We start from the raw sequence: 12,304 nt of genomic DNA, 5'->3' as shown, positions 1-12,304 counted from the left end.
TTCTCTGTCACTAACTCTCCTGACAATTCAGGTTGTCTATTTCCACCATTTTTACATTTTTCTAACACTAACTTGTGAAAATCATAGACTAAATGACAGACATTTCTGATTTTCTGTTTCTCTCTATTAAAAGACTTTGCACATTCTACACGTGAATTCTCAAGTTCACACTCCCCATAAAGGCATACCCATAACTCTTCCACATTAGAAATATCTGAATAAGTGAACTGAAGTTTACTTTGCTTAACATATGAAGAGATAAAATCCATTTTCTTACCTGAAATGATCAGATGATCTCATGGATAATCCTCTAAGACTTGATTCACCTTGTTCAGCACGTCCAATACTTCTTATGGACTGACTTTATCTTTCTTGCTCAAAAACACGTCAAAGGTTCACTTTTGTGACTTTGTAACTCTTTAAAGTTCATTTAAAAAAAACATTCATGCAACTTGACTTATACGTATTTTCTAGGTTCTGCGTGATTTTTATAAATTGTCGATTCCTGATCCTTTGCAGGAGATACTTATTACTTCTGACCCCCCTTATGCAAAGTGAAGGAACAACAAAAAATGTAAAAAAATCACGAATGGCTGGCTCACCAAAATGTTAAAAAAATATACTCTTAAATATATTTTTCTTCAAATAAGTAAAAGCGCATGAAAGAAAGAACTTCAAAAATGTAAAAAATAAATGTAGTTTATATATGATTGATTGCTAAAGTATAAAGTTGCAGTTCAGTTACAGAAAAGGAAAATAATATACTTCATTAGCTTACGGAAAAGAGTTCAATTAGTCCATACTGATCAATAGAAAATCTTCATCCATCTCTCCTTGGATTCTGAATGGTAAGGCAGGGGTGATATACCGTAGCTTTACAGCATGTGTTCATTTTGCAGCCTGGAAGGCTTCTGGGACAGTAGGCGACGTGCAGGAGCAGGAGTAGGAGTAGCCCCCTCCATCGTATTATATGACAAGTGTCCAATCCATATAGGGTGTTTCAGTTGAACACAGTTACACATGACATAATCATTAGAAGCTTCCAGAAGGAAGGATATATATATATATATATATATATATATATATATATATATATATATATATATATATAATATGTATGTACATATGTACCATGCTATGTCAGCATCTTAATACAGATACCTTATTATTTATTCCTTATAAAAACTTTATCAATAAGCTATGCCCTTCCAAAATAGACAAAACTGTGAAAACATATAATGTGTCCTACTATAAAATGTTTGATAATTAGATGTATTAATTTTAATGTTTTTACTCTTCTGCAGGTTACAAATTTAAGTGAGAAGTTGGATGAGGAAATGTCTGAGCTGGAGAAGGAAGAATCCACAGCAGATCCGGGGTGGGTGATGTCTCTTGTATAGGTTAACGTGTTTTTCCCCAATTTTAGTCCTCAGGAGCCACCAACACTGCATGTTTCATGATTTCCTTAGTGACTAGAGTTGGGGGGGACACTGGGTTTAACGCATCATATAGTCTTGTAATGTCAAAGAGGGGCAGAGGTCAGGTGATGTTATGGTGGGGGATTAATGGGGGAAGGTCAGGTGATGTTATGGTGGGGGATTAATGGGGGAAGGTCAGGTGATGTCATGGTGGGGGATTAATGGGGGGAAGGTCAGGTGATGTCATGGTGGAGCATTAATGAGGGAGGTCAGGTGATGTCATGGTGGAGCATTAATGAGGGAGGTCAGGTGATGTCATGGTGGAGCATTAATGAGGGAGGTCAGGTGATGCCATGGTGAGGGATTAATGGGGTAGGTCAGGTGATGTCATGGTGGAGCATTAATGAGGGAGGTCAGGTGATGCCATGGTGGGGGGATTAATGAGGGAGGTCAGGTGATGCCATGGTGAGGGATTAATGGGGTAGGTCAGGTGATGCCATGGTGGAGCATTAATAAGGGAGGTCAGGTGATGTCATGGTGGGGGATTAATGGGGGAGGTCAGGTGATGTCATGGTGAGGGATTAATGAAGGAGTTCAGGTGATGTCATGGTGGAGCATTAATGAGGGAGGTCAGGTGATGCCATGGTGGGGGATTAATGGGGGAGGTCAGGGGATGTCATGGTGGAGCATCAATGAGGGAGGTCAGGTGATGCCATGGTGAGGGATTAATGGGGTAGGTCAGGTGATGCCATGGTGAGGGATTAATGAAGGAGTTCAGGTGATGTCATGGTGGAGCATTAATGAGGGAGGTCAGGTGATGCCATGGTGGGGGATTAATGGGGGAGGTCAGGGGATGTCATGGTGGAGCATCAATGAGGGAGGTCAGGTGATGCCATGGTGGGGGATTAATGAGGGAGGTCAGGGGATGTCATGGTGGAGCATCAATGAGGGAGGTCAGGTGATGCCATGGTGGAGCATCAATGAGGGAGGTCAGGTGATGCCATGGTGGGGGATTAATGAGGGAGGTCAGGTGATGCCATGGTGGGGGATTAATGAGGGAGGTCAGGTGATGCCATGGTGGGAGATTAATGAGGGAGGTCAGGTGATGCCATGGTGGGGGATTAATGAGGGAGGTCAGGTGATGCCATGTTGAGGGATTAATGGGGTAGGTCAGGTGATGCCATGGTGGAGCATTAATAAGGGAGGTCAGGTGATGTCATGGTGGGGATTACATAAACTTGTACATCATACACCTTATGATGTTGCTTTTTAATTTGCTCTATGGTGTTCCCGCCGATTTTTTTTCAAACTGGTGGGTTGTCCTATGACGTGTACGACCTAAGGTATTTATATCCATGCATGTGTTTGCCTGTAATATCTTCTGCCATTATTATTATGTTGTCCTGAGGAAGGGGGCAGAGACCACTGAAACGCGTAGACTTTGTTCATGCTCCTTAAATAAATTACTTGGAATAATAACTTTTGGATTGAATGGTGACAAGCGCGGCGATTATCCCTGATGTCCTTTAGAAGATGGTGGGGGATTAATGAGGGAAGTCAGGTGATGTCATGGTGGAAAGTCAGGTGATGTCATGGTGAGGGATTAATGGGGGAGGTCAGGTGATGCCATGGTGGGGGATTAATGGGGGGAGGTCAGGTGATGTCATGGTGGGGGATTAATGAGGGAAGTCAGGTGATGTCATGGTGGGGGATTAATGGGGGAGGTCAGGGGATGTCATGGTGGAGCATTAATGAGGGAGGTCAGGTGATGCCATGGTGGAGCAATAATAAGGGAGGTCAGGTGATGTCATGGTGGGGGATTAATGGGGGAGGTCAGGGGATGTCATGGTGGAGCATTAATGAGGGAGGTCAGGTGATGCCATGGTGGAGCAATAATAAGGGAGGTCAGGTGATGTCATGGTGGGGGATTAATGAGGGAGGTCAGGTGATGTCATGGTGAGGGATTAATGGGGAAAGTCAGGTGATGTCATGGTGGGCGATTAATGGGGGGAGGTCAGGTGATGTCATGGTGGGGGATTAATGGGGGGAGGTCAGGTGATGTCATGGTAGGGGATTAATGAGAGAGGTCAGGTGATGTCATGGTAGGGGATTAATGAGGGAGGTCAGGTGATGCCATGTTGAGGGATTAATGGGGTAGGTCAGGTGATGCCATGGTGGGGGATTAATGGGGGGAGGTCAGGTGATGTCATTGTGGGAGATTAATGAGGGAGGTCAGGTGATGTCATGGTGGGAGATTAATGAGGGAGGTCAGGTGATGTCATGGTGGGGGATTAATGGGGGGAGGTCAGGTGATGTCATGGTGGGAGATTAATGAGGGAGGTCAGGTGATGTCATGGTGGGAGATTAATGAGGGAGGTCAGGTGATGTCATGGTGAGGGTTTAATGGGGGGAGGTCAGGTGATGTCATGGTGGGGGATTAATGGGGGGAGGTCAGGTGATGTCATGGTGGAAAGTCAGGTGATGTGATGGTGGCAGATTAATGGGGGAGGTCAGGTGATGTCATGGTGGGGGATTAATGGGGGGAGGTCAGGTGATGTCATGGTGGGGCATTAATGAGGGAGGTCAGGTGATGTCATGGTAGGGGATTAATGGGGGAAAGTCAGGTGATGTCATGGTGGAAAGTCAGGTGATGTGATGGTGGCAGATTAATGGGGTAGGTCAGGTGATGTCATGGTGGGGGATTAATTGGGTGATGTTATGGTTGGGAGAGGCTATTCGTCCCGTTTTTGGGGCTCTATTGTGTAATGTTCCTGTGTCCAGCATTTTGCAGACGTTGCGTGCTCTGGTGGCGATGAACGAGTCTCTGAAGTCTCAGGAGCAGCAGTTTCGGGGTCGTTGTCGGGTGAGTCCCCACAAACTGTGATCTATAGTGATATTGACCCACCAGTCCCAGTGCAGCGCTGACACCAGTCACTTGTAATCCGCTTCCTGCCATCCACAGGAGGAGATGACCAGTCTGCAGGAGAACATTGACACCCTAAAATCTGAGATTATGGAGAGCGGGGAGGAGAAGGTAGTGATCAGGCTGGTGCGAGGAGCTTGCTGTCTTGACACCGCAGCTCTTAGGATCTCGTTGTGTCTTGTATTTTTCAGGAGAGGTCATCATTGTTTGAACAGCAGCACAGAGCGGAGCGCGAGAAGCTGCAGAAGATCCGGCTCCTACTTGTGAGTTATGACCGAACTCTGCAGGGATCTGCCACTATACGGGTCCCTGACGTAGTGTATTATTTGTTAATGGGGCTCCGCCAGGGGACAGGGTGAGGAGAATCATTACTAATGTGTGACATGGCTTATCAGTGAATTCAGGTATCTGCTGCTGTCTGTGCTTGTTGTACCCAGTCTTCTACTGCATCCTCGGTCTGTCGGTGGCCCATTCTGCAGGCTGGGTCTGTCGGCGGCCCGTTCTGCAGGCTGGGTCTGTCGGCGGCCCGTTCTGCAGGCTGGGTCTGTCGGCGGCCCGTTCTGCAGGCTGGGTCTGTCGGCGGCCCGTTCTGCAGGCTGGGTCTGTCGGCGGCCCGTTCTGCAGGCTGGGTCTGTCGGCGGCCCGTTCTGCAGGCTGGGTCTGTCGGCGGCCCGTTCTGCAGGCTGGGTCTGTCGGCGGCCCGTTCTGCAGGCTGGGTCTGTCCGGCGGCAGCTCTCTCTCGCACACTCTTTCTCTCACATTCTAGTTCTCTTGGCGTGGCAAGTGCTGGTTTTCAGGGAGATGTATGTGCAGCTGTACTTGGCTTATGATATGGCTGAGGTGCTGCACTGTGGTGTGGTGATGGATGCACTACAGTGTGGTGCAGTAGCAGAGGCGCATAGTCTCACTCTTCAGATGCCCATGCTTTGTGGTGTGGTGGTGGAGACTGCATTGTGGTGGTGGAGACTGCATTGTGGTGGTGGAGACTGCATTGTGGTGGTGGAGACTGCAGTGTGGTGGTGGAGACTGCAGTGTGGTGGTGGAGACTCTGCAGTGCGGTGTGGTGGTGGAGACTCTGCAGTGTAGTGTGGTGGTGGAGATTCTACAGTGCGGTGTGGTGGTGGAGACTCTGCAGTGTGGTGTGGTGGTGGAGACTCTGCAGTGTGGTGTGGTGGTGGAGACTCTGCAGTGTGGTGTGGTAGTGGAGACTCTGCAGTGCGGTGTGGTGGTGGAGACTCTGCAGTGTGGTGTGGTGGAGATTCTGCATTGTGGTGGTGGAGACTCTACAGTGTGTGGTGGTGGAGACTCTGCAGTGTGGTGTGGTGGAGATTCTGCATTGTGGTGGTGGAGACTCTGCAATGTGGCGTGGTGGTGGAGACTCTGCAGTGTGGTGTGGTGGTGGAGACTCTGCAGTGTGGTGTGGTGGTGGAGACTCTGCAGTGTGGTGTGGTGGAGATTCTGCATTGTGGTGGTGGAGACTCTGCAGTGTGGTGTGGTGGTGGAGACTCTGCAGTGTGGTGTGGTGGAGATTCTGCATTGTGGTGGTGGAGACTCTGCAATGTGGCGTGGTGGAGACTCTGCAGTGTGGTGTGGTGGTGGAGACTCTGCAGTGTGGTGTGGTGGTGGAGACTCTGCAGTGTGGTGTGGTGGAGATTCTGCATTGTGGTGGTGGAGACTCTGCAGTGTGTGGTGGTGGAGACTCTGCAGTGTGGTGTGGTGGAGATTCTGCATTGTGGTGGTGGAGACTCTGCAATGTGGCGTGGTGGTGGAGACTCTGCAGTGTGGTGTGGTGGTGGAGACTCTGCAGTGTGGTGTGGTGGAGATTCTGCATTGTGGTGGTGGAGACTCTGCAGTGTGTGGTGGTGGAGACTCTGCAGTGTGGTGTGGTGGAGATTCTGCATTGTGGTGGTGGAGATTCTGCAATGTGGCGTGGTGGTGGAGACTCTGCAGTGTGGTGTGGTGGTGGAGACTCTGCAGTGTGGTGTGGTGGTGGAGACTCTGCAGTGTGGTGTGGTGGAGATTCTGCATTGTGGTGGTGGAGACTCTGCAGTGTGGTGTGGTGGTGGAGACTCTGCAGTGTGGTGTGGTGGAGATTCTGCATTGTGGTGGTGGAGACTCTGCAATGTGGTGTGGTGGTGGAGACTCTGCAGTGTGGTGTGGTGGTGGAGACTCTGCAGTGTGGTGTGGTGGTGGAGACTCTGCAGTGCGGTGTGGTGGTGGAGATTCTGCAGTGCGGTGTGGTGGTGGAGACTCTGCAGTGCGGTGTGGTGGTGGAGACTCTGCAGTGCGGTGTGGTGGTGGAGACTCTGCAATGTGGCGTGGTGGAGACTCTGCAGTGTGGTGTGGTGGTGGAGACTCTGCAGTGTGGTGTGGTGGTGGAGACTCTGCAGTGCGGTGTGGTGGTGGAGACTCTGCAGTGCGGTGTGGTGGTGGAGATTCTGCAGTGCGGTGTGGTGGTGGAGACTCTGCAGTGCGGTGTGGTGGTGGAGACTCTGCAGTGCGGTGTGGTGGTGGAGACTCTGCAGTGCGGTGTGGTGGTGGAGACTCTGCAGTGCGGTGTGGTGGTGGAGATTCTGCAGTGCGGTGTGGTGGTGGAGACTCTGCAGTGCGGTGTGGTGGTGGAGACTCTGCAGTGTGGTGTGGTAGTGGAGACTCTGCAGTGCGGTGTGGTGGTGGAGACTCTGCAATGTGGCGTGGTGGTGGAGACTCTGCAGTGTGGTGTGGTGGTGGAGACTCTGCAGTGTGGTGTGGTGGTGGAGACTCTGCAGTGCGGTGTGGTGGTGGAGACTCTGCAGTGCGGTGTGGTGGTGGAGACTCTGCAGTGCGGTGTGGTGGTGGAGACTCTGCAGTGTGGTGTGGTAGTGGAGACTCTGCAGTGCGGCGTGGTGGTGGAGACTCTGCAATGTGGCGTGGTGGTGGAGACTCTGCAATGTGGCGTGGTGGTGGAGACTCTGCAATGTGGCGTGGTGGTGGAGACTCTGCAGTGCGGTGTGGTGGTGGAGATTCTGCAGTGCGGTGTGGTGGTGGAGACTCTGCAATGTGGCGTGGTGGTGGAGACTCTGCAATGTGGCGTGGTGGTGGAGACTCTGCAATGTGGCGTGGTGGTGGAGACTCTGCAGTGTGGTGTGGTGGTGGAGACTCTGCAGTGCGGTGTGGTGGTGGAGACTCTGCAGTGCAGTGTGGTAGTGGAGACTCTGCAGTGCGGTGTGGTGGTGGAGACTCTGCAGTGTGGTGTGGTAGTGGAGACTCTGCAGTGCGGTGTGGTGGTGGAGACTCTGCAATGTGGCGTGGTGGTGGAGACTCTGCAGTGTGGTGTGGTGGTGGAGACTCTGCAGTGTGGTGTGGTGGTGGAGACTCTGCAGTGCGGTGTGGTGGTGGAGATTCTGCAGTGCGGTGTGGTGGTGGAGACTCTGCAGTGCGGTGTGGTGGTGGAGACTCTGCAGTGTGGTGTGGTAGTGGAGACTCTGCAGTGCGGTGTGGTGGTGGAGACTCTGCAATGTGGCGTGGTGGTGGAGACTCTGCAGTGCGGTGTGGTGGTGGAGACTCTGCAGTGTGGTGTGGTGATAAATAAGCTTTTTAACATACACACCACCATCATGAATATTACCAATTTATATTCAATATATATTATGTAGATGGTGCCTGCGCATATGAGGACCTTGGATAAATCGCATAACATACAACAACAACAACCAAAAAAGAGAGGCGATCAGACATCCAATGCAATTAAAAATATATATTTTTATTAGTGCAAGTGCATGGCATAGGGATAGACATATAAAGAGGGCATACAACGGTGGTGTCAATCCATCATAATAGCACTAACAGTGCTAATGACACCGCTGGTGGCAGGGAGTGCCTGGGGAACACAGCAAACAATGGTAATGGCCTCCATATTAAGTCCCCTACCATGGGGTATAACTCACATATCAATGTTGATGGGTTCCACAGAGACACCCCACCAACCAGCGGCAAAACAGGTCAATTTACCTATAACATGTATGTACATAACCCACCATGGACATAATAATGCACTCACCGGAGCCCCCCACCCGACGGACGTCAGTTTCGGCGGATGCCTGCGTCAGTGTGGTGTGGTGGTGGAGACTCTGCAGTGTGGTGTGGTGGAGATTCTGCATTGTGGTGGTGGAGACTCTGCAGTGTGGTGTGGTGGTGGAGACTCTGCAGTGTGGTGTGGTGGAGATTCTGCATTGTGGTGGTGGAGACTCTGCAATGTGGCGTGGTGGAGACTCTGCAGTGTGGTGTGGTGGTGGAGACTCTGCAGTGTGGTGTGGTGGTGGAGACTCTGCAGTGCGGTGTGGTGGAGACTCTGCAGTGTGGTGGTGGAGACTGCAGTGTGGTATAGACATTTTTCCTTGCATTGTGTGTGGGTTTTGTTTTTCCTTCTCTTTACTGTATCAGATATCTTGCACATTGATGAAGGTCCGAGGACCGAAACGTCTGCTCTGTTCACTTTGTAAGGATTTCAAAATAAAAATCACAGCTTTTGTTCAGCAATCTGAGTGCCACGTCTCTCTCATACCATACTAAGGGATTGGGCACCACAACAGAAGTTCCGTGGTCATTCTTCATATCTGCAGTGTGGTGCGGAGGCGCTGTGGTGTTGGCGCGGTGGCGCTGTGGTGTTGGTGCGGAGGTGCTGTGGTGTTGGTGCGGAGGTGCTGTGGTGTTGGTGCGGAGGCGCTGTGGTGTTGGTGCGGAGGCGCTGTGGTGTTGGCGCGGTGGCGCTGTGGTGTTGGTGCGGAGGTGCTGTGGTGTTGGTGCGGAGGTGCTGTGGTGTTGGTGCGGAGGTGCTGTGGTGTTGGTGCGGAGGTGCTGTGGTGTTGGTGCGGAGGTGCTGTGGTGTTGGTGCGGAGGCGCTGTGGTGTTGGTGCGGAGGCGCTGTGGTGTTGGTGCGGAGGCGCAATCTCACTCTTTTCTTTGTAGATGTATCTTATACATTTATCCACATTGTTTTAAGGCTCGAAGGAATCGGGAAATCGCTATTTTACAGCGCAAAATCGATGAGGTCCCAAGTCGAGCGGAGTTGACACAATATCAGAAGAGGTTTATCGAGCTCTACGGACAAGGTACTTTTAATAGTCACAGTGATCAAGTTAGATTTCTGCACCTACTGCTCCCCTATTTCTCTCACCACCGGCTGGAGCCTGCAGCATAATTTTTCCTCTTCCCCCTCACCACACTAGTCCTGTCCAGCAGCATCTCCCTCCTCTCCTCCTCCTCCTCACAGCACTAGTCCTGTGCAGCAGCAGCCTCCTCCTCCTCTTCCTTCTCTTCCTCTTCTTCCTCCTCCTCCTCCTCCTCCTCCTCGTCCTCGTCCTCGTCCTCGTCCTCGTCCTCCTACTCGTCCTACTCGTCCTCGTCCTCCTCGTCCTCCTCGTCCTGTACAGCATCATCTCCCTCCTCTCCTCATCTCTGAGTCTTCAGTTGGTGAAGATCTTGAGGACTGGCGGGGGGGTTGTCCCTTAATTCCAGGCTGTGGGAGTGCTGCCTTTTGTCTTGTACTTTGCTTTTTTTCTTTCAGTCTCGGCCACTCACAAGGAGACCAAACAATTCTTCACCCTGTACAATACCCTGGATGACAAGAAGCTGTATCTGGAGAAGGAGGTGATGGGTGATATCTGTACATGGCGTCTCTGCACAGCATCTTACCTCAGTGCTCGTGGTGTGAGGTGATATCTGTACATGGAGTCTCTGTACAGCAGTGACAGTTGTGTGGATGTCCCCTCTCCATCTTACCTCAGTGTCTGTAGTAATTGTGGTGTGAGGTGATATCTGTACATGGCGTCTCTGTGGATACCTCGTCTCCATCTTACCTCAGTGTTTATAGTAATGGTGGTGTGAGGTGATATCAGTACATGGCATCTCTGTACAGCAGTGACAGTCATGGGTGGATGCCTCGTCTCCATCTTACCTCAGTGCTCGTGGTAATGGTGGTGTGAGGTGATATCTGTACATGGAGTCTCTGTACAGCAGTGACAGTTGTGTGGATGCCTTGTCTCCATCTTACCTCAGTGCTCGTGGTAATGGTGATGTGAGGTGATATCTGTACATGGCGTCTCTGTACAGCAGTGACAGTTTTGTGGATGCCTTGTCTCCATCTTACCTCAGTGCTCGTGGTAATGGTGGTGTGAGGTGATATCTGTACATGGAGTCTCTGTACAGCAGTGACAGTCATGGGTGGATGCCTTGTCTCCATCTTACCTCAGTGCTCGTGGTAATGGTGATGTGAGGTGATATCTGTACATGGCGTCTCTGTACAGCAGTGACAGTCATGGGTGGATGCCTTGTCTCCATCTTACCTCAGTGCTCGTGGTAATGGTGATGTGAGGTGATATCTGTACATGGCGTCTCTGTACAGCAGTGACAGTCATGGGTGGATGCCTTGTCTCCATCTTACCTCAGTGCTCGTGGTAATGGTGATGTGAGGTGATATCTGTACATGGCGTCTCTGTACAGCAGTGACAGTCATGGGTGGATGCCTTGTCTCCATCTTACCTCAGTGCTCGTGGTAATGGTGGGTGGTGCCTTTTTCTTGCTTTTTGTGGTCAGAGGTCTCTGTTTTCGCTAGTTTTCAGCTCGTGACGTCTCGTCTCTTTTAGGTCAGTTTGCTGAATTCCATCCATGACAACTTCCAGCAGTGAGTATGAGTGTGGCCGCCCGGATACCCGGACGCCCGAATTAAGGCCTTGCTCCTGTGACAGTCGTGTTTTTCTTCTCAGGGCGATGGCTTGCTCTGGCACCCGGGAGCAGTTTCTCCGACAGATGGAGCAGATTGTGGACGGGATCAGACAGAACCGGACTAAGGCAAGAGTACATGTGTGGAGGGTGCAGAGGGTAAGTCTCCCATCTGGGAGGACTCATGGATGTGGTGTTTTCCAGATGGAAAAGAAGAAGCAGGAAAACAAAATGAGGAGAGATCAGCTGAACGACGAGTATCTGGAGATGCTGGAGAAGCAGCGCTTGTACTTCAAGACTGTGAAGGAGTTCAAGGAGGTGCGAGGCCTACAGCGGCGATATTGGTCTTGTGCTCATGGCGTCTCCTCCCCCTCACGTACGCTTCTTTCCTTGTTTCTAGGAATGTCGCAGGAATGAGGTGCTGCTGAGTAAACTGAGTGACCGCTCTCCCTGAAAGTCCTCCATGCTGGAATCGTCCCATATAGAATGATGGCTTCCCCTCACCTGCTAATAAAGCTATACCATATCCTCCCGTCCAGCTTGTGCTCTCTGTTACCTGCTGTATTGTAAGAAAGGTCTGAGGTAAAGTCCCCAACCTGTGGCTCCCCTCTGTGACCTCCGGAAAAGAGCAGGATATTGAGGGGTAGATGGGGTCTAGTGTATAGCGGGAGCTGGACAGTAAAGATGGCGGCACAGGTTGGCAGTGACATACCCTGGACACAGTCCTGCCAGGGCCAGCTGTGGGGTGGGCATCCCTCACTACATGGGGTCATGCTCTTACCTATTCTGAGTTGGCCCAGGTAGTGACCTCAGGGGTCCTCCATGGTCCGGCAGACACTGCCATGCTCAGGCTTTTCGTTTTCGCTCCTAATTGGGAGACCCAGACAATTGGGTGTATAGCTACTGCCTCCGGAGGCCGCACAAAGTACTACACTTAAAAGTGTAAGGCCCCTCCCCTTCTGGCTATACACCCCCCCGTGGGAGCACGGGTCCTTCAGTTTTTTGCTTTGTGCGAAGGAGGTCAGACACGCACGCATAGCTCCACTGTTTAGTCAGCAGCAGCTGCTGACTATGTCGGATGGAAGAAAAGAGGACCCATACAAGGGTCCCCAGCATGCTCCCTTCTCACCCCACTTTCTGTCGGTGGTGCTTGTTAAGGTTGAGGTACCCATTGCGGGTACGGAGGCTGGAGCCCACATGCTGATTCCTTCCCCATCCCCATTAGGGCTCTGGGCGAAGTGGGATTTTACCGGTCTCCAGGCAC

General features: G+C 51.1%; 1 protein-coding gene across 1 annotated transcript in view; it reads left to right on the top strand.

Moving 5' to 3' along the window:
• The window catches only part of CCDC93 (CCC complex scaffolding subunit CCDC93), a 198,839-nt gene extending 187,263 nt beyond the window's left edge, over window positions 1-11,576 (top strand). Inside the window, exons 14-23 of the mRNA XM_075316968.1 lie at window positions 1,305-1,378; window positions 4,200-4,281; window positions 4,381-4,452; window positions 4,533-4,604; window positions 9,323-9,431; window positions 9,887-9,969; window positions 10,965-11,002; window positions 11,085-11,169; window positions 11,245-11,358; window positions 11,441-11,576. Of these exons, the coding sequence (XP_075173083.1) occupies window positions 1,305-1,378; window positions 4,200-4,281; window positions 4,381-4,452; window positions 4,533-4,604; window positions 9,323-9,431; window positions 9,887-9,969; window positions 10,965-11,002; window positions 11,085-11,169; window positions 11,245-11,358; window positions 11,441-11,494 (783 nt within the window). The 3' untranslated portion in view covers window positions 11,495-11,576. The remainder of the gene's footprint in view (window positions 1-1,304; window positions 1,379-4,199; window positions 4,282-4,380; window positions 4,453-4,532; window positions 4,605-9,322; window positions 9,432-9,886; window positions 9,970-10,964; window positions 11,003-11,084; window positions 11,170-11,244; window positions 11,359-11,440) is intronic.
• The last annotated feature ends 728 nt before the right edge of the window (window positions 11,577-12,304 follow it).

The sequence above is a fragment of the Anomaloglossus baeobatrachus genome, chromosome 7, assembly GCF_048569485.1.
Source record: "Anomaloglossus baeobatrachus isolate aAnoBae1 chromosome 7, aAnoBae1.hap1, whole genome shotgun sequence".
Lineage (NCBI taxonomy): Eukaryota > Metazoa > Chordata > Amphibia > Anura > Aromobatidae > Anomaloglossus > Anomaloglossus baeobatrachus.
Note: the sequence above shows the minus strand (reverse complement) of the source record. Positions and strands in the feature narration are given on the sequence as shown.